Genomic DNA, 22363 nt, shown 5'->3' on the forward strand with positions numbered 1-22363 from the left:
CTGAGAAGCAGTCTGGAATCCTAGCACTGTAATTTCACAATATGAAATAATTTACATGTGGGATAAGCATAAATGAGTTTGAATTTAAATTGGATTACCCAGATTGAAATTTAAGCTTCTATTTATTAATAAGTGTGTGACCTTGGGCAAGTACCTAATGTCTCAGAGCTTTCATTTATTCATCTGTCAGAATGAGGTAATACCTGCTAATCTTAAGAAGTCGTTATGGGCTCAAATGAAAGCACAAGATGCAAAAGCTCTTAAATTAAAAGGTACTATAAATGTTTAACATATTATTACTTAGGTCCATTTTATTTTTATCTACTAAATACTACTGCAATCCATATTCCTATCAAAACTTTGTTTTTAGGAAGACGTTTTATTCATAGCTTCTTAAGCTTAATGCAAATTTCTGTCAATGTATTGCCACTTGGGAATGTTTATATGTTAAGTCTTGTCATTATTTTGTAAAATAATACTAATTATCTTTTAATAAATTTACGTTATATTATTTTTGTGAAATAATACTTGTCACTCATTAGTTCTTATTTGGGAACATTAAATTTTTGTAGAAATTTTTTAAAATATAGGAAAGTATAAAATAATTAAAATCATTCATATTCCCACCATTCCTGGAACTGATATTAACATTGATATATCTCTTCAATTTTTTTTCAGTTTGTGCTTTAGCAAAATTAACATCGAGGTGTATATATTGCTTTGCCATCTATTCTTTGAGATGGGACAAGATATAATGAGCATTTTTAATGTTATTAAATATTTTTCTAACATGATTTTTGCCTGGCACCATGTAGTACTATCTTGTATTTGTAATTAAACTAATCTCCTATGTTACATAATTATATTTTTAGGTACTTTTTGATAAGAATATTTATTATTGTTTTAAATTCATTGTCTCCTTCATCCTCATAACAATCCTAGGGAAATATATATTTTTCATCATTTGACAGAAAAACAGTAGAGGCCTTTAGAGCCTAATGGCCCACGATCCAGTGAGTGACAGAGCTGAGATCCAAGCCCTTAGTCTGCTTCTTCCCAAGGAAGTCTTTGTACTTCCTTTAATGCCACATTGCTTGGCCTCCTATTAAATGAAATGCAGGCTGAAAGAAGTAGGTGGGTGGGTAAGTGGGAAAAGAGAGGGGAAGAGAGAAAGAGAGATCTTATCTCTATATCCTATACAAAAAGCGGGTTCTGGTAATGGAGCATGGGGTTTATAGAGGTGAACCCTGGAGGTTTTAGCCCTTACCTTACAGCATTAGGATTAAAGAAGCATTGAATATCCCCTATCAAGTGCAAACTTTTAAAATCGGATAATGAAAAAACACAAATTTTTGATAATTATATAAGTGGCCTATTAAAAGGTCATTATTCATAGTTAATTTATTATATATTTCCATTTATTTTTAATGTTCATTATTATGTGCCCAGGCTTTGTGATAGATATCGAAAATATAGAAAAATATAAATATTGACTTTATAGTTAAGCTGAGTTTTTATACTTAGGTTGCCCTCTTGATCAAAAAAATAATAGCATTAGTCATCATGTTTAAAAAAAATCATTTGAAGTCATTTAACCTAGAAGTTTGTAGATAGCAATTTAACTATTTAAAAATATTATAATTGTTGTTCTGCTCACATATGACACCAGATATGTAATAAAATAATTTCATTAAAGAATATGTAGGACACCAACTTGAAATATCTATTCACTGATTTATGTACACTCTGTCTCTAGTCGATTTCAACTTTGTCATGAATAATTTTGGTAGACAGTGAAAAAACACAGATCTGACTATATCTTCTAGATGTTCGTGTTTGCAAATAATCTAGCATGCTCCTCTGAAATATTAGAACCTATGGCAAAAGTGCTTAGTAATATAGTTTTGAGGCAGAGGTAGGTAGTAATTCTTGGTATGGACCTGTCTCAGTCACCCGTGTGTCAAATTGAATAGAAATAAAGGGTCTGGCCTAAAGGACTCTCAAAATCCATTTCAGTCTCAAGTCTCTAGCCTCTTTTAGGATCTCATCATTCTGTGTTTTTGCATATTACTGACAGTGCATACATTATTCTCCTGTCATCATTAGGGCTGCTTGAGCAAACAAAAGAATGTTTTCAATTATCAAACTCAGGTTTCCTTGGAGATATCATCTTTCCCATGCCATGTTCAGGAGCCAAATGTCTCTCAGCCTGTGAGGGGCAAGTCTGACTAACTGTTCCTTGCAAAGAAAGACTTGGAAATGCTACTATAGTATGATGAATGAGAAACTGAAAGGAAGGAAAACATGCTGCTTCTACATTTTAAGTTTAAATGATGGGTTTACAGAGAAAGTATAACTAGTGCCTAGTGGTCAGAATGCGAGTAATCTAATTATCATTGGCACTTTTGCACACTAAGAATGTGATTTCAAATTTGTAATTATTTATTCAGGGGATTAAAAAACATCCTAAACATTAATGTTGGTGAACACATTTATTTGAAAACAAAACAAAACACCAAAACCTTCCTTGTAGCAATGTTGAAATACATTTTGGAAAACTTTTTAGCATGCAAAACAAATCATTTAAAAAGCCTGTTTATACCTGGAGTGGTCAGCTTTGCAGAGACAGATAGATAGAATGGTGGCTGCTAGGGGCTGGGAGGAGAGGGGAATAAGCAGTTAGTATTTATTGCATACAGAGTTTCAGTTGGAAAAGATGAAAGGGTTCTGGAGATGGATGATGTCATTGGTTCCAACAACAGTGCCAATGTGCTTAGTGCTGTAGAACCGTACCCTTAGAATGGTTAGGGCGGTAAATTTTATAGGTGATTTTTTTTTTTTGTCACAATAAAAAATATTTTCTATTTAAATATATTTTTATTTCGCTAGGGCAAAATTATTAGAAAGCGAAGCAGTGAATGAGAACCTTCGAAAAAACTTGACGAGAGCCACAGCAAGATCACCGTATTTCAGTGGATCATCATCTTTCTCTCCCACTGTACTATCCTCAGACAAAGAGACCATTGAAATTATAGATCTAGCGAAGAAAGACTTAGAGAAGCTGAAAAGGAAAGAAAAGAAGAAGAAAAAAAGGTAGTGCTATAAAATCACTGCTATATGAATCTCTATTTTCTTTTTAGGATATTTTAATTTGTGATTACAATGAATATACATAGTCTCATAAGTATATTAGTAAATGAAATGTCATTTAAATTAGCTGACAATTACAATTATGCTTTTAATGGTTTATTTCTGCTTGTATGTAAAATAATAAGTTTAATTATAATATGGTAAGGAATTTTATTTAGACTATGATAAGGTAAAATTAAAATTAGAAACTATTTTATTATTTCTTTTAATACCTGCTTCTGCATTCCATTTATCTTTGCTGCAAAGCTTGCTGTACCATTACAACTCAATGTTTTCATTTTTTTCCCATTTTCTAATGCAATTAAATAGTCTCATGGATAAATTCTAATTCATGTGTAGATTAGTTTAACTGAAGGCTAAACTAATCCATCAGACTCATTTAATATCATTTGGCCTCTTAAGTATTTTTTGCAAGGCTTCTAATTTGATTATGTGAAAGTTATTTATTATTTCAGGCTTTCTGAATCTTCCAACAAGGAATTACTCAGCTTTTTACCACTGTTCTAGGCTTTCTTTTCCTGGCATCTGGATAATTTCTCCTCCTGAAATCAACAGGGTGAAAAGAAGAGGAGGAAAATAAAAATTTGACCACTCATAATTTGCGAATGGTTAAACACTCATAAATTCTTTAAATGTTTATATATTGATTCTATAGTGCAGTCAAGTGACTAAGAATATATTTTTAATATGTCAGTCAAATTAATTTTAAGCATTTTTGGCTAGATATTCAAAAGGAGGCAAAGCTATCTTATTTGCCAAATGGTTTGTTGCAGGGGCGCACTTTGTAGAATTATTATTGACATTTGGTCTATCTGCTTTGTTTATTTAGAAACATATTTAGACAACTAGGCATTCTTTCCTACAAAAATCAGTTGGTCAAAGTTATTGGATATAAAATTCTTTATATTTTTTCTGCTCTGTGTCCTCGAGTTAAAAAAAGAATGAATAAAATAATTAAAACACAGAGTTACACATGTATGGTTAGGGAGCATTGCAATTGAAATTGCGTTCTTAGGATACTAATGTCTTAGCAGGTGTTTTTCATGGGTGGCTGATTATGGCTGCTTTAAGAAATATATAATGATTTGCTCTTAGGGCAGTTAAAACTGAAATAATGATCATAGAATTATTGAAACTAGTGTGACCCAATATACTGCTTGAATGAAAATGAGACTTGCACGTGGCTAATTTACTAATTCTGTAGTTGGTCAAAAGTCAAATGTTATCATTTATTTTTAAAGGTTTAAGTGGTTTGTGTTCATGAATAATAAGTATAATTAAGGATATATTTCTCAGGGTTATGAGCTGATTCTGCTCTTGCCTTTGAGTTAAATTTAGAGATGTGAGTTTATTCACCTGTCGAATATGAATAATGAAAAAAGATAGAGATCCCATTAGACTGTTTTTGACATCCTTATAGTGATCATAGGTACCCCAAATTAATACCACTGATGCATATTATGTCTGTGACAAGACAGGGTTGTAAGCATTTTCACTAATAAACTATTAAAGGAAAAAAACCCCATTTTTTTAAATTAAGATTTGTCTCTACTGCTTTATCATGAAACGTAATTATTTTAAGGTAAAAAACTAAATAAGATAGTAGTTATTTCAAAGTAAAAAAAAACATGACATTTCAGTGATTCTGGAGGACGTAATAATTAAGATAAAATAACAGCATATTTAATACTGAGAAGAACTCAGAAAGCAACTGGATTTAAACATAAAAAATCCAATTGAAAAAATTTAGTTATTTCCATATAAAGAGTGATCTGAGATTTAAAAAATTTCTCAGAAAAAAAGCCAAGCCAGTTAAGGTAAATTGAGAAATGTTACTTAAATCATCTGTGAAAAAAGCAGAAGATAGCTTAGAATGAGAAAAACAAATTCATACTGTCTAAAATTAATAACTCCTATATGATGGTTTAAAAATGCTTTATAAAGCATTTTCACATATGCTATAGCACCTCTTTGTAAAACAAACCTATATAGTGTAGTGCCACCCTAGAAAAATTATCTTATGTAACATAAACTCTATAACTGTAAAAGCCGTTAGAATGAGTTAGTGAATTTATATTACTGTATATATAAATTTCTAAAATTTAATAGAATCTACCACACTTTTCAAACACTATTGTGGATTAAAAAATGAAAACCAATACTATTTTACTCAGCTCGATAAAGCATTTTGTTCAACGACTTTTCACTGTAGATTCCAACAACTTTTAGCTGTGTGTAATATAAATTCTTATTTTAAAAATGTAGGTAAACTCTCATTTTAACTAAAAGGTTTGCTGCTAAAGGTTGAAATATATAATAAACAAAGAATTCCAGAGTGTTTAGAATGACAGCAGCTTCACTGAAGTTAGTGATTGATTAGTCTTCCATAGGAAATTTTTGGGTTGTAGTTCCTGTTCAGACATATCGATTCTGGTTGAGTTGTGTCACATGCCTCATTATTTATTTATTTTACTTATCAGAGCAGGCATTGCAAAATTTGAGTTCTGCCTCAACCTTACATATACAGTAAGTTCAATTAAAATTTATTTGGAACTTGGACTAATTTTTCTCTAGAAAGTGTTATAAAGGCATAGCGTCCTGATTTCCTAATTCATTCACATAAAATGATTTTTACACATTTTATAGTGTGGTAAGAGCAATCCAAAAGGGAGTAGGAAAAAGCAAAAACGGGGGAAAGAAACTTTCTTTTTCATCGGTGTAGCCAACCTTTGGAGAAAAAAATGCCTCAGTCATTCTTTATTATTCCCATCTACTGACTCCTGTGTCCCCGTGCTGCTTTGGTCCATCCCTCCCTTACACATGTATTCTACCCTACTCCAAAGTACTCCCAATTTCAAAAGCATCTACTTTCTTCTCTCATCTCCTTCAATTCAAACTTGGAAGCAAAGTCATCTGACTAAAGGAATTCATGCCGGTGGACATGACTTGTAACCAATAAATTTCTTTTCTATGTTTGTAAGTTTGAAAGAGAAAGCATTAATCCAAATACTAAAATTTTGAGCAGCAACCTCATTAAAAAAAAAAAAATCAACTAATGTAGGATAGATTTTTAACCCCTTTCTGGCTGAGAGTTTCCAAAACCTGTCTGGTGCTTGACCTTTGGGTTCAGCTTTCCTAAGCTGTTCTGATTCTCATAGCTGCTTTCTTTCCTCTTCACTAAATCCACAAAATTTTTCGAAGCTCTGTGTCTTTTAATTTACTTTTTCTATTGTTAGATTTTGGTTTTAGCAGCTATGAGGCCTCTGACACTCTTAAGTATTGGTAGGAAGAACAGCGACTAGTAAGTCTTGTTTAAAGTTTCACGCATTTCTGCATCTAGTCTTTATCAAAGCTACAACCAAGAGCTAATATGCTTGGTTTCAAGGTTGACTCTTCTACCTTTCTGTTGATCTGTAAAATAACCCATAGATGTAGATAGCAAGAAAATAAAGGAGAATAATTGAATAGACTATATTGCCTGTTTTTTAGTTACATAAATCAGTGGTCCACAACCTTTTTGGCACCAGGGACCAGTGCAGTGCTCCTGTGAGAATCTAATGCCTAATGACCTGAGGTGGACCACGCTGAGATGGTGGTGCTAGTGCTAGGAAGCAGCTGCAAATACAGATGAAGCTTCTCTTGCTAGCCCGCTGCTCACCCCCTGCCGTGTGGCCTACTTCCTAACTGGTCACAGACCAGTACCAGTCTGCTGCTCCGGGGTTGTGGATCCCTGAAAATGTTAGAATGGATAGCAAGATTTGTGTCTGCCTCTCTGTCCCCTCCCCCTGTCCTGTAGAAGAAGTATTTTAGTGGTACTAACTGAACTAAAAACTGAACTCCTTTAAATTATAGAGAAGTGTCAGATTATTAGTTTATTTCTCTGCACCTCTACTGTCTTTTTGAACTATTGATTGCAATATTTTTTAAAAAGCAATTGGAAAGGCATCTGAAGTTTATCTTCCAATTAGCTCATATCATCCATACATTTCAATATGACTTTTGTGTAAGGTAAACAAAAATTCTTCAAGTTCAAAGTAGAAAATGTGGGTTTTTTGCCAATGAGCCATGTCTTCTGAGCCATTATAGCTCATTATCATCAGTATATGCCAAAATTAGAAATAAAATATTTTTGCGTATATATGGATAAAGAAAATTTACTATTCACACATTAATCCCCATATTTTTGGATATCTAGCTTTAAATGACTTGCATTATAAAAAACTTCACTCATTCATCAGACTGCATTATATTTGTATTTAGTGGTGTCAAATTCAAATCTAGAAACACAGATTTCTTAGGCAATGGCTTTGCTTTCCTTCTTCTAGCCATAAGACTAGATATTTTGACCCCTGGTAAATATCACTCTGTAGGCTTCTTTTCTCAAAAAGATTGCTAGTCTCTTCTTGTAATAGCAGTACAAATAAAAGTTGACAAAAATCATATGTGAGCATACATCTTATAAAATTAAAATGAGAACTGGCTTGATAAAATAATTTCTTACCTCAGCCTCAATCTCATTTTAAAATATCGATTATTATGATAAACATTTTTGAAATTCTGGGCAGAAGGGGCTGTCTCAAGAATGCTATATGCTTATTCAGAGCCTAGCACATCTATCTTTTTGTCTACATGACAAGTATTGGTATTCAGTACATTCCATTGAGTACAGATGCCCACTTCTGCATATTTGGTATTCTTTAAGTTATATTTCAAAGTCTCTAAGTACATATTGATAGTTTTTAAAATCCTTTTCAGATTGAAAAATAATCTTACTAATGGAAAGTACTACATTTCTCATTTTATTGCCACCTTTGCCTTAAATGTCCTTTTGGTAGGTAGTTTTAATAACTAGTACAATGATATGATAAGATTTTAATTTTCAATTAATAAAATTACATTTTACTGATAACATAACCATATTCATTTGACCATAATACATTTCATGTATAATTTTGAAATAGGATTTTTTTTTTTTTTTAGATTAGTGATATTCAGATGTAGTATATTAAAATAGCAAATGAGTTTTAAATGTAGTATCCTAGTATGTACTATTAATGGTATTTTCATATTATGGTATAAAGGCATTACTTTTTCAAGGTCTTTTAATGATGCCATAAAAAGGTTTTCTGCAAAGGTTAAAAGGCATAGAGTGTCACTAAAAGTGTGCCTTTGGGAGAAGCTAAGAAAATTTATCCATTTTAGATTAAAAAAAGCAGTGGCATCCAAACATTCCTACTACTTATATAAATTGAGACTTTATATTTTATTGCTAAATAATTTCAACTGATAGTCTATATAGTCTTCTTAGATATAATGCTGCTTGTTTTTCTACTTACTTTTTATTCATACAAAATGTATTGCCTTTTTACTGTGTATTGTCCTTTGATAATATCTTTTAAAATTTATTTTAAATTCTTTAAGCTCATGTATCATTTTTACCTTCTTACCACTCTCGCTTTTTACTGTCTGGTTTGTCCTTCATTGGCTTGGCCTTCCAATACTGTGCCTCGTGATTTTGAAGGCTACAGAAACTTGAGGAAAGCAATCGAGAAGAAAGAAGGTTGGAATATTTCCCAGGTTTTTTTTTTTTTATTAAAATGTCATTTAAATACTTAGTTGCCATTCAAAAGAAAATGTGTTATAGAATTATAGATTGTTTCAAACTAGATTAGATTGGTACTCCTAAAAGTAATGATGATTTTGTAAAATTAACAAAAAACACTATATTTTTAAAAAATACTGTTTAAGAATAAAAAACTTAGTTACATGAATTAAAATTCAGGCAATCTGTGAGATTTCAGAGTAAACTATCATAATTATGAACATGACTCACCTTTTGTATGCCAAAAATTACCCCAAAACCTCACCATTTGACTTTCAGAATGTATCTTTCAGAAACTTGTGAGCCAATTGGAAATTATTAGTTGAGTGGGAATAGCAGTCCATGCCAAGTCACGGGTGGGCTCTTTTTCTTCTCTTCCTTATTTCGTGTAATCTTGGTTGGAAAACAACATTAAAATGGCAACAAAACAAAATGAAACTGTGGCCTTACTTCAGATAAGATTTACAAAGCATTCTTAAGGTTGAATTAGAAAAACAAGTGTTGCTTTCAAAATGTATTTTGAAAATCAAAAACAAGATATCTCTTTTTTCTATTTGATATTTGAGCAAAATTTAGAAGCACATTTCTCTCTATGATAAACATTTACATTTTACTTATTGAAAATTATGGTTATTTCAACCAGGATCAATTAGGTTTTTACTTACCAGAACTTCTCTTTATAGATTTTTCTAAATAAATTTCTAGATTATATAGTCAAAATGATTAAGAAAATAAAACTGATTTTAATAATATTTAAGTATTTTGGAAATCCTACTTTAGAAATTTCATCTATTACTTAAAGTAAGCCTTTTGAGGATGTTTACTATGCAACAATTAGTTAAATGATATCTTACTTTAAATACGAAAGCTTAAAAATTGTAACTTCTTGAAATTATTTAGTAATTTACATTTTTTAGTGATATCCTACATATTATATAGTATTCTAAAGTTTCTATAATTCTATTCTACAATTCTATAACTTATTTAAAGTGTTCTATAATTATAATGTAATTCGAATTGTCAAAAAGTCACAATAAAATTCATCTAATTATTATAAATTCAAGATATTATGTTTATCATTGGAATTAAATTAAGGGCTTAAAATATGAAATTTCTTTTAGTTTGAAAGGTCAAAATAAGTATATAAGTTAAAGTAGTGTGTGAAAGCATTTTCCCACTACAATATAGTCAGGTACTTTAAATGTACTTAGTGGATAGTTTGCATTCAACTTTTACATTATCCGTGAAGGATAGCAAAAGCAGAATAGTTGATGATCTAGGACGGTTTCTCAAATGTGAATGGGCTTGCAAATCACCTGGGGAGTTTGATAAAATGAAGATTCTGATTCAGTAGGACTGTGGTGGAGTCTGAGATTGTCTTTATCTAAAAGGCTCCTGGATGACGCAGATGCTTTCTTGTGTGTGGACTGAACTTTGAGTGCATGATTCTAGAATAGTGGCCTGGGAGCCACAACATCTGGTTTTAATTCCCTTGAGTGGATTAACTCCCTCAGGCCACAGTTTCTTTTATGGTTGTCACCAAAAATGTTGATATTTGTTGTCAACTGTTAAAGGGGTTAAACCATATGATCGCTGGTGTTCCAGCTCCAAGATTCTGATTCTATGTAAAGTGCAAACTTAAATTACTTTCATTGCTGTTTAGGCAGTTATTGTAGGTATCAGTGTGCCTCAGTTTATTGAAGAAAACTTGAGTATTTGAGGTACAATAATGATAAAGTATCAACTTGTATTTTAAAAGCTTAAACCTTAGTGATTTTTAAAGGTATATTAACAATGTAAAGTTACAACTGTTAATTTTTCTTTATCAGAATTGGCATAAACAGCTACACTATATGAGTTAACTTTATATGAAGTGAAAAGTAACATCTGTTAAGCAGGATACTGGACGGAGTAGGAGGGTGTGTTGCGTCAAGTGTTTGGAATAAAGTGGTTGTATGGCTATAAACCTGAGTAAAAGGGAATTGGGGTTGGAACTGGAAGTAATGAAGGAACCAACAATAACAAAAAATTGTATGCTGCAACAGTCGCAAGTGAGGAAGGGAGACTGAATAGGGGAGGGGCTAGGGAATGCTGATGGGAGGTATGTTTCCTAACAAGTTCTCCTTTCCTAGCCTTTACCCTTAGTCCTAAATCTCAAGTATAACTCTGTTTGAGTAAATGGTACTGGTCTTTCAATGGGATGATTAGAAGAAGGGGAATGTCTTTCTAGATTCCAGTTCGAACTGCGTGATGTTGTAAAATTACCAGTGCTACTATGGTAAAAGTGACGTAAGAGAGGTGGTCAGTATGTTCAGCGTTTTTCTCTGACAAAATGATTTAACAACATTCATGGAACCCTGTTATTTACTTAATTCCTTTCCGGTTAAGATTCTTTTATTGATATTCCTACTGGTAGTTGCTTCTCATTCTAGAGATATGCTGTCTTCTGTGCATCTGTATGTATCTTTCAATAGGTGCTATTAAACTCTAATATAATTAGTGAGCGAGTCACATAGGCAGAAGTGCCGAACAGAGGTGCTCATGCACAGTCATAGAGATTGATATATTTAACAAATAGTTACTGCACATTTATCATGCACATCCTCTGAGTGCTGGTGGTATAATGCTGAGCAAACACACATGATCCCTGCCCTCATGAGGTTTACAGACTAGTGGGGAAGACAGAAATTAAAGAAACAATTCATAAAGAAATACAAATTAAGAACTCTGAAAAGCGTATATAAAGAAAAAGTATGTATAATTCATCTTGTTCTGAGTACAAAAATGTTCATGAGAATTGAGACCTAGTGGTAAACATTAGAGTTTAATAATAATAACAGAGCCTAAGTGAAATTAAAGTTTTAGTTTAGAAGCTAAAAATAAATCCATGTATTAGGGCAATTATTTAGTGTAGCAGAATATCCGAAAGAAATGATAGATGTTATAAAGTTATTCCAATAAAGTTTTTAAGCTCGGTCTGGGGGAATTTGGTTTAGAGACTATTACCTTATCAGAATATTCTTTTTATTCTTAATAATTTAAAAAATGTTACTATAGAGCAAGAAGAAATCTATTATATGTAGATTCATTTAAAGTTCACTTTCTTAAGATATTTAGCTGATTAAATGTATGAGTCTAGAAAATAGAGGTATAACTTTTGAACATGATTGATTATGGCTGCTAAACCCCTAAAAGATCCAAAGTGATTTAAGTGTGCAAATTTTTGTCACTATAGATTCTTCTGTCTTCTTCTCAGGGCCACCAGGGCTGAATTAGTTTAGCTGTATTTATTGACTGACATCAGTGTGCAGTCAGGGCTGTTAGTACTACATTACTGAAGAGGAGGCTTCTATTTGTGTGGAGAACCTTGTGGCAGACCCTGGAATTCCTGTTCAGTCACAGGTCAGGACAGGCTGAACTTGAGACAGTTTTGGTGTACAAAGACCCATTTCTGTAAGAACATTTTGAGAAACAGACTTCGCTGTAGATACAGCCTAGGAAGAAAGAGCCTGTATAATTACCAGAGAAAACCCGAACACTGATGGATGCAGTCAGTGTAGGCATATTTACTGTGAGCGAATTTGTCCTGGATCTTCAAATTTATTTTTAAATGTGTTAGGACATCAATGAAAATGTAGTTTCTATATCTTTGTTTTTAGATGAGGAAAGTTTTATATACTTAGATGAGAAAACAAGAGTATTTGTTTTGATTTTCTTTGATTTTAAATTGCCTATATTCTAGTTAATTGGCTGTTACTGTGACTAGTTCTTAGCTCTCTTATCAGGTCTCATGCTCCAGGGTATAATCTATTCCTCAGTGTTTCTGGAAAATAAGTTTTCCTCCAATAATATAAATCACTATGCTATTGGTTGAATAGCAATTTCTATTTTCTTCTGAAGCATCAGACGTGATAACGTTGCTCAGATAATCGACTCTTCTATTTGTTTTCCCAAATAATTGATGGTTTTTAAAAATCTGAAAGAAAAACGTGAACAATTTTTGTCTCTAGTCTAATATCATACCCTTTTCTTTCTTCTTTTTAAGCGTGGCTGGTAAAGAAGATAATACAGACACTGACCAAGAGAAGAAAGAAGAAAAGGGTATTTCAGAAAGAGAAAACAATGAATTGGAAGTGGTAAGTATGAAAGAATGAACTTGAAAATTTTAGTCCCTGTATTTGTTCTTGGTTGCTGATAACTTCAATGTAGAAAAGAGGAGTGATTATCATTCATCAATCCATTTTAAAGTTTTCTTGAAGACTTCCTTTGTTTAAAAATGTGAGCTATAAAATATTGGCAACTCTCATTATTGTGCATTGTGAAAGCATTGTGTTTAGGGGGTATAGAATACTCTTGAGAGATGAAGTACTCTTTGATTTAAGACAAATTATTGTGTAATAACCTTAAAATTGTAGAATGATTTTTGAACTGATGAAAAGTGAAATTTTTGTGCTTTAGTACTTTGTACTCTAGCAGTGTCTCTTAATGAAGTAATGAGTTTGCTTTGCCCGTACTGTACTATTAATGGTCACAAACCACATTTTAGGAAGAAAGTCAAGAAGTAAGTGATCATGAGGATGAGGAAGAAGAGGAGGAGGAAGAAGAAGATGACATTGAAGGAGGTGAAAGCTCTGATGAATCAGATTCTGAATCAGATGAAAAAGGTACTTGCCTTTTAGTACAAGGACGAAAATTCTTTTTGGGAACTCATTTAAAACATGACAGAAAACTTAACATTCACCATTTCATCTTGATGAAGTAGCTTTTATAACTGCCGACCTCTGTATGCCCTTGAAGGCTCATATTTGTTCCTTTATTGTATTAGTTGTCATGTGATTTCCATTCTTTTTTAAGAACAAATAGTATCCATTGTCCCTGATCAATGTGAACACTATCTTGTTCATCTTTTTTAGTTTATGGTTTATCCAGAAGATTTTTTTTTTCTAACTGCTAAGTGAATACTTAGATATATATGGATGATGATTTTCACATTTTTGCTTGAAAGCTAGAATTATAATATGCCAGTATTTTTATTTTCTTCTTTTATAAATAGCCAATTATCAAGCAGACTTAGCAAATATTACTTGTGAAATTGCAATCAAGCAAAAGCTGATTGATGAACTAGAAAACAGCCAGAAAAGACTGCAGACACTGAAAAAGCAGTATGAAGAGAAACTAATGATGTTGCAACATAAAATTCGGGATACTCAGCTCGAAAGAGACCAGGTGCTTCAAAACTTAGGTAAGAATTCTATTTAATTCTAATTAAAGCTCAAAATCTGTTGTCAAAATGCATTTTTATTGCTTTTCTTATGGAAGGAAAAAAAGTTATGTTAGAAGCCACATCAAATGTGAATTTGTGTCATTATGTTAAATATTATTTTGTTCTTTCATTCTGGTACCTGTCTAGGTTATTTAATTATTTTATCCTGAGTTGTGGTAAATAGTTTTAACGCTTTGATTTATGCTAGAATTGTGTTTTGAATTTAAAAAAAAACTTCGATAATTGTTTAACAAGTTTAAAGTAGATAATAAAAGAGAATGTGATTCAAAGACACTCTGACCTTCTGAGGTTTGTGTTTGGGATGTAGTTCTTCTCTAAGGACATGAAGTGTAATTTGAGAAATAAAAATCTGTATCTCACAAAATCAAATACAATTATCCTCACCCCCTTTGATCATTTAGGCTCAGTGGAATCTTACTCAGAAGAAAAGGCAAAAAAAGTTAGGTCTGAATATGAAAAGAAACTCCAAGCCATGAATAAAGAACTACAGAGACTTCAGACAGCTCAAAAAGAACATGCAAGGTTGCTTAAAAATCAGTCTCAGTATGAAAAGCAATTGAAGAAATTGCAGCAGGATGTGATGGAAATGAAAAAAACAAAGGTATTGATTGTATTTTCCATTAAAGTCTGATCTTAAAGAGGCTTGTGTCATTTGGGACCAAAAAAAAGTTATTGTGGTTCTTTCCATATTCAATAAAAAGTAACCCGGTCTTGCAAATGATGTGCTTCCTTTGGACAATTAGAAGTTGTTTCTTATGGTCATTGATTATCAAAGCTTTTCTTCAGAGTAGCTGAAAATTAGGTGGTCAACAGAGGTTCTCAGACTTTGATGGATATTACTCGTGTTAAAACTCTTACACAAGGTTAACAAAAGTATAAACTATTTCAAGCATGCAGAAAAAGCATAGATAATTACATAATGAACACAATATCCACTATCTAGTTTAAGATATTAAACATTACAGATGTACATAAAGCCTCTTATGTATCCTTTCAGGATCATATTTCTTTTTCCCTGAGAGGTAATAACTATCTTGAATTTGGTGTTTATGATTCCAATATGTAGAAAAGAATGCATTTTCTTCCCTTGACCAAAGGGAGTATGTGAATCTTGATTTTGTTATCTGTTTTTATTATAGAATCAATTATTCTTAACATTTAGTATGACAATCAATTTTGTTTCTTTAAAAAAGCAAATATGGAAATGATTTAGGAAGTAGATTATTATGTTGTATATTTGCTGATGACAACAACAGTAGCTTTAATTGTTAGGTGCTTACTATATCCCAGGCACTGTTACAGGTACTGCACAGGTAATAACTCTTTGAATTTTCATAATAGTACAATGCCATAGGATTATTGTCTCCATTTTGTAGAGAAAACTAAAGCTGAGAGAGATTAAATAACTTGGTCAAGATTAAAAAGCTACTGGTATTCAGTACCAAAAATGCATTCAAGTTATAGAACAACTGAATATTGAATATAAAAAGAATAGAACACTAAGCAGTTTGATAGACTAATTAGAAGTACATTAGAAATAGAAGTGTATTAATCCCACAGAAATAAGAATTGACCGTTTAAAATGTGCAGCAAAAAAAAAAAAAAAAAAAAAACATGTTTCCATGTTAAATATTCCTAGAACTGACTTCTATACATGTGGTTTATTTAATGAATGTTGTGATAGGATAATTCCAATAGATGTATCTACCTAACTTTTTAGGTTCGCCTAATGAAACAAATGAAAGAAGAACAAGAAAAAGCCAGATTAACAGAGTCTAGAAGAAACAGAGAGATTGCTCAGTTGAAAAAAGATCAACGTAAACGAGATGTGAGTGGACTTTAACTCTCAATTGTATACAAACATGGTACATTAAATAAGATTGTTTAATAAATGGGAAAAAAGTTTCTGATAACTATAGCTATTAAAGACAGGCTAAGGGCAATAAATAAGCGTTAATTTTATAATAAGGTGTTTATTATAGTATGTGGGTTATGGTAATTAAATGTAAAAGTTTATGAAAAACACTATAGTGTTGTAAATTTTCTTGATAACTTACTTCCTAGGTAATGAGGTGGAAGTAAAAGGCAAAGAACAACTGGTTATCTCTAGGGAGATTAAGGAACTGCTCGCAGTGTTGTATAAAATAGAGGTTGTAGGCTGGTTCCAAGGAAAGTTTCATCACTAGGATTCTTAGAAATGTTTCTGGGGTAGTAACCGGGCTTCTCTGAAAGAGGCTTTACTAAGAGCTACAAAAATTTTTGTATTCTGTGACTCAAGCATTTCACTTCTATGAACTAAGACTAAGAATATAATCTAAAATAAGAAAAATTACTGTGTTAAAATCTTCACTTTAGGATTATTTGTAGTAGTGAAAAAGTAAAAACAACAACATTATAGTAAGGGGAATGGTTAACAAATTATAGTCCGTCTCATTTAATAGGTTGTTATTTATCCATTAAAAATTAGGATTTGGAAATTGCACAGTAAAATGAAAAATGTCTCATGATTTAACATTAAGGGTAAAGTAGCATTTCATATATACATGCTTGATTAAAATGAGGGACAAATTTGAAGGATATATCCCAACAAAGAAATATCTGTGATCAAGTCCAATTTCTAAACTTTGCCCAAGATCACAGAGTTGAATAAGTGACAGAACCAGAAACTAGGATCTATTTTCAGTACAAAATTCTTTCCAAATTAGAGTCCTATAAAATGACTTAAAGTAATTTATAATTACTTGTCTTTATCATATAGAGTACTTAGAAACAAGTTGGTAATCAGTACTCACACATTTTATTGTTCATTTACTTTACCTAACATCATAACTTTTCTAAAGTTATCATAAAATGCAATACAATTAATATATATCCTTTCCATATTTAAAACAGAGTTTATAATTACTATATATAGTAAGATGCCTTTGTTGAAAAGAATCTAAGCTGTGTTTTTTCCTGTTCATGCCTTAGCCAGCAAAACAAAATGTCTAACAAAAATAAAATGAGCTAATATTTGTAAAGCACTTTGAAAAGCATTTGAATACAGTAAGCCCTCTATGAATGTTTTTAAATAAAAGTATGTGTTACAGAGACAACTTTATTTTTCAGAGAGATATAGCTATATCAATATGCATTTGTGTTTATTGGAATAAAATATATCTCTAGTAATGGATGCAAGGTTGTCATTAGCTCAGATTCTGCTAAAAATTCTTATAGTTCCCAGTGGAATGGGGGAATATGTTAATGTAGGAGTAGGAAATGCTGTCATTTTCTATTCTAACTTATTCAATATTATTTTATAGCATCAACTTAGACTTCTGGAAGCCCAAAAAAGAAACCAAGAAGTGGTTCTTCGTCGTAAAACTGAAGAGGCAAGTTGACCATTTGGAGGAAACATTCTGGCTTTGAGATAAATAATGTATAGGTATAGACTAAGAAAATGAGTCAGTCTCTGTTCCTATTTCAGGTTACAGCTCTTCGTCGGCAAGTAAGGCCCATGTCAGATAAAGTGGCTGGGAAAGTCACTCGGAAGCTGAGCTCATCTGATACCCCCGTGCAGGACACAGGTTCCAGTGCAGTGGCTGTAGAAGCAGACACATCAAGGTCAGGAGCCCAGCAAAAGATGAGGATTCCTGTGGCAAGAGTCCAGGCCTTACCAACGCCCACAACAAATGGAACCAGGTCAACACGATTCTTCTTTTTCTCTCGACATGTTTGTAGCATTATTACTGATTTTGGACTTAATGAAAAACAGCACATTGTCTGCTAGTATATAATCAAATAAGCACATAAGTAATTATATTTGTCTGTTTTTATATGATTATAGAAAAAAATATCAGAGGAAAGGATTGACTGGCCGAGTGTTTACCTCCAAGGCAGCTCGCATGAAGTGGCAACTTCTTGAGCGCAGGGTCACAGATATCATCATGCAGAAAATGACTATTTCCAATATGGAGGCTGATATGAATAGACTACTCAAGGTGTGGAAAATAGAAAGTAGATATGTTCTCCCTTAGCTGACTGTTAATTCTAGTTTTTCAAACATGTTCCCTGGTTAGATTTAATACTAACTGAGTTTTCTTTTGGTGAGTTTTGATTGGATTGTGCATGAGTAGATGAAAGTCAATTTTATAAAGTTGTGATAAAAACAGATAACACGAGGTATACCGTATTAACAAATTTTTAAGTGCACAATACAGTATTGTTACTATAGGCACAATGTTGTGCAGCAGACCTCTGGGACTTACTCATCTAGCACAACTGAAATGTTGTACCCATTGAAGAACAATTCTCCACTTACCCCTGTCCCCAGCCCCTGGCAATCACCATTCTACCTACTGCTTCTATGAGTTTGACTATTTTAGATAACTCATATAAGGGGAATCCTTAAATATTTGTCTTTCTGTGACTCGCTTATTTTACTTAATGTAATGTTCTCAAGGTCTTGGATGGAGATCGTTTTTTAAAATCCAACCTATTTTCTCATTAGCAACGGGAAGAACTCACAAAAAGACGAGAAAAACTTTCAAAAAGAAGGGAAAAGATCATCAAGGAGAATGGAGAGGGAGATAAAAACGTGGTCAACATCAATGAGGAGATGGAGTCATTAACTGCTAATATAGATTACATCAATGACAGTATTTCTGATTGTCAAGCCAACATCATGCAGATGGAAGAAGCAAAGGTTTGTAATTTAAAAATGTTTAATGACTTAATGAAAAATATTTTTTTAATTATTAAAAGAATTTTGAATTTTTATATGCAGGGATTTTCTATTTATTGGTTTCATATGATTCTTAGGTTTTGCATGTCTACCACTTCGTGCCCGATCTCCAGATTTCTCTGCCGATTTTGTATTATTATTCATTGTTTGTAAAATGATGAATTCTTAACTGCTCAAATGTGTCTTATCTTTTCAACTAGACCATATATTTCTTAGGATAGGGATCATATTTACACTATTCTGAGAAGTCTCATTAGCTAATGCAGTACTACCAAATAAATACATGAAACAATAGGCTTTTGCTTTCTGTTTAAATATAGTTAGCTCAAAATAATGTCACATATTGCTGATTTGATGTAGGAAGAAGGAGAAACACTGGATGTCACTGCAGTCATTAATGCTTGCACGCTTACGGAAGCCCGATATCTGCTAGATCACTTCCTGTCGATGGGCATAAATAAGGTAAGATCTGACTGCACTATGATTGAAAAAAGTGTTTTGATTAATTCATTGTAGTTTTATCTTTCTCTGCTGACCTGTTCCTTTGTAATGAGAGAAACCATTCTTTTAATTAGGAAGTATTCCTTTTACCTTTTTTTAGAGTTAAGAAAAGTCAGCAATATTTAGATCAATTGCATTAGTTTGTCATCTATTGCGTTTTGTGTATTAGGACAGATAAACAACTTAAAGAAGAAATATTCCTTATTTTACTTTAACAAAGGAAAACTTAAAAGAAAATCACAGGTTGTAAACAAATTTGGTATTACTTTGGTTTAATACTGATTCTTTACAGATTAAAAAAAAAATTAGTCTCCCTAACCGTTGAAGGTGATAATGATTTCTGACTCATTTTTCTCATATCAGGGTTGTGCCTAGACCCTTTATGTTATGTTCTCTTAACTTATTCTTCTCTAGTAGGTATTATTCATATTCTGTATATGAAGAAACTGAGAATCAGGAAGATAAAGTTACTTGCTCAAGTTCACCAAGCTCGTTAAGTGGAGGAACTCAGATGAATCAAGATCTGATGTCGAAATCCATATATGATGTGCATTTGCTGTTTAGCGCAGATCTTTGTGTGGTAGATTCCATTTTATATGACCTAAGATAATTTTATTTATATATTTTGGTGTCGTTTCAGGGTCTTCAGGCTGCCCAGAAAGAGGCTCAAATTAAAGTACTCGAAGGTCGGCTTAAACAAACTGAAATAACCAGTGCTACACAAAACCAGCTCTTATTCCATATGTTAAAGGAGAAAGCAGAATTAAACCCTGAGCTAGATGCTTTACTAGGCCATGCTTTACAAGGTAATTGGGACAAAATTTTAGTTAAACGAATTGCATGGTAACTTTGTTCCTTGAGTATGCTGTGCTATAACTCTTTCTACTATAGTTTGACTGAATAGATGCTATATTTACTTATGCTTTTATTAATTATTTCTTCTTTAATTTGCATGTATAAATTTTGGGAGATGTAATTATTGTCATTCCAAGAAATGATTACCAATTTTAAAAGGCTTATTTAACCTTATTAAGCAATTAGGTTTTATGGATAAAGAAGATTAACCAAGTTTCTGAATTGGTTATTTAAATTATTGATACTATTAACCAAGTGTCATTACTTTGCATATCTAACTGCCTTAAACATAAATTTATAAGTTTTTCTTATGGCATCTATTCTACACATCTTATAAATGGTACATAATCTTGTTTTATGTGGGAGTTCTTAACATTGGATCTGTTTTGATTGGAGTATTGCTTTTTGTTTCCTTTTTGCTGTTATTTACACAGATCTAGATAGCGTACCATTAGGTAAGTATGTTTAGCTTTCTGTGTACCCTATGGCTGCATGAATTACTAATTGTTCATGTACACTAATTGTGGTACATCTTATTTTTTAAATTTTTATTGGCAACTGCTGGTTTTTGCATGATATTTTTTGACCTATACCCATGATCACAAACATACTAAGTCTTTTGTCTTTCTTATACGTTCCTGATTTTAAAATTCTTAGATATTTAAAGAAGTATGCTTTATTTGAACTCCAATTGTGGCTGTAGTTTCATAAGCCCTTCTTTCTCTATCTTATAGGAAAAAAAGGAGCATATATTTCTTTTTAATTTTTAAATATATCTGTTAACTTACTTCTGTTGTTTTAACCGCATAAATAACTTTCTTTGGTATATATCTTTGGTCTTTATTTGTCTTTGGCATATATTTGCTAGATTCTCAACTATTCTCCATTTTTGTAAAATTAAACACATTTATTTTATGCTATAAATTGAATAAAACTATCCAAGGGATTTTATATGAACAGATTGAAACAATATTTATAATCATAACGTATTTCAGGTTATGAGGGGTTTTAGTGATCATCGCATATAGAGATTTTCAACATTTTTCTCTTGCCACTGCTACATTCACATGGACTACACCCACCTGTCAGTCATTTCTGTGTTCCTCTTAGTGATTAGATACCCGAAGGAGTATCAGGACAATTTTATTTCCTGTGATTTTTCCGAATGATTATTTTGGAGCACTTTTTATTACAACCTGATCTGAACTTTTTTTTCTAGTCACACAGCTGTCCAAAGTTTTCTAAATGCTTATATTTAAAGGATGAGGAATGTAACTGAAAGATTAAATGTAATTACCTCTCTGTGTCATTAGAATAAACATAAACATGAATCTGAATTTATTTTAAATTTAAATGATGTTACACAAATAAAGTACATGAGCTATATGATTTTTTACATGCTTATACCTCATGTTAATCTCAAAGTAGTATTTCCTTGAGCTCACCTGCATAATAGAGATAAAGACTACAACTTTTAAGCTGCTCAAGGTATAATGAGTATAGGTAGGAAAAGTAGGATTGGTTATATACTAACTAAAGCTGCCAAAGTTCCTAGATTAAAACCAGAATTTTTGCCATTCCATGTGTTATCAACACATTTCTTTTCCTCCCCCTCTTTGTTCTTCTTTTTCTTAGTGGCTCAACTTATACTAATACGTAAATCCTTATTTCAGTCCATTAGCTCTTTTCACTCAGAAGAAAAATGCAATGCCCTCTTTGATATTCTTCTTTTGCGGAAAATATTAAGCTGCCAATATTATGAATTGTGTACTTTTTCACAAGTGTCAAACAACTTTCAATTATCTATAGCTGGAAGAAAGGTCAGAAGCAGAGAGAGCAAACCCGTTTAACTGATGTAACCTGTGTCTTATTGCAAAAATTTGCCTTAGGAATTGGGGCCATAAATCTAGTCCAGAAGTGTTTGGAGGGACAACATGGAAGGAGAAAAAGAAAATGAGAGTTAAATCCATAGAAGCTAGATAGTCATATGTTCATTGATTTAAAAACATTTATTAAGCTCCAATTTTATCTCGGGCATTGAGCAAAGTGCTGGGATTCAAAGATGGACAAGTTACAAAAGTGTGCCCTTATGGATTTGATGCCTTGCTGTGGGTGACAGACTGTGAACAGATTATGATACATTATAGTGAGGGCAGTGATTGAGATATATAGGGGGATTTATGGGAGCAGAATGGGGCTACCCAACAAGAAGGGAGGGTCAATGAAGGCTTTCTGGAGGAGGTGATGT

At 32.2% G+C, this 22363-nt stretch overlaps 1 protein-coding gene across 13 annotated transcripts in view; it reads left to right on the forward strand.

Annotated features, from left to right (window-relative positions):
- The window catches only part of KIF21A (kinesin family member 21A), a 128952-nt gene that overhangs the window by 77028 nt on the left and 29561 nt on the right, over nt 1–22363 (forward strand). For 6 of the 13 annotated variants that reach the window (XM_016151693.2, XM_016151694.2, XM_016151703.2 and 3 more), the window contains exons 11-24: nt 2890–3093; nt 8672–8710; nt 12798–12888; nt 13299–13416; nt 13806–13994; nt 14438–14637; nt 15757–15864; nt 17339–17407; nt 17503–17717; nt 17863–18016; nt 18526–18720; nt 19120–19221; nt 19901–20066; nt 20550–20570. In XM_016151693.2, the coding sequence (XP_016007179.2) occupies nt 2890–3093; nt 8672–8710; nt 12798–12888; nt 13299–13416; nt 13806–13994; nt 14438–14637; nt 15757–15864; nt 17339–17407; nt 17503–17717; nt 17863–18016; nt 18526–18720; nt 19120–19221; nt 19901–20066; nt 20550–20570 (1871 nt within the window). The remainder of the gene's footprint in view (nt 1–2889; nt 3094–8671; nt 8711–12797; nt 12889–13298; nt 13417–13805; nt 13995–14437; nt 14638–15756; nt 15865–17338; nt 17408–17502; nt 17718–17862; nt 18017–18525; nt 18721–19119; nt 19222–19900; nt 20067–20549; nt 20571–22363) is intronic. The other 7 variants (XM_016151698.2, XM_016151696.2, XM_016151706.2 and 4 more) reach the window with 3 other exon arrangements.

The sequence above is a fragment of the Rousettus aegyptiacus genome, unplaced genomic scaffold (assembly GCF_014176215.1).
Source record: "Rousettus aegyptiacus isolate mRouAeg1 unplaced genomic scaffold, mRouAeg1.p scaffold_m13_p_2, whole genome shotgun sequence".
Classification (NCBI taxonomy): domain Eukaryota; kingdom Metazoa; phylum Chordata; class Mammalia; order Chiroptera; family Pteropodidae; genus Rousettus; species Rousettus aegyptiacus.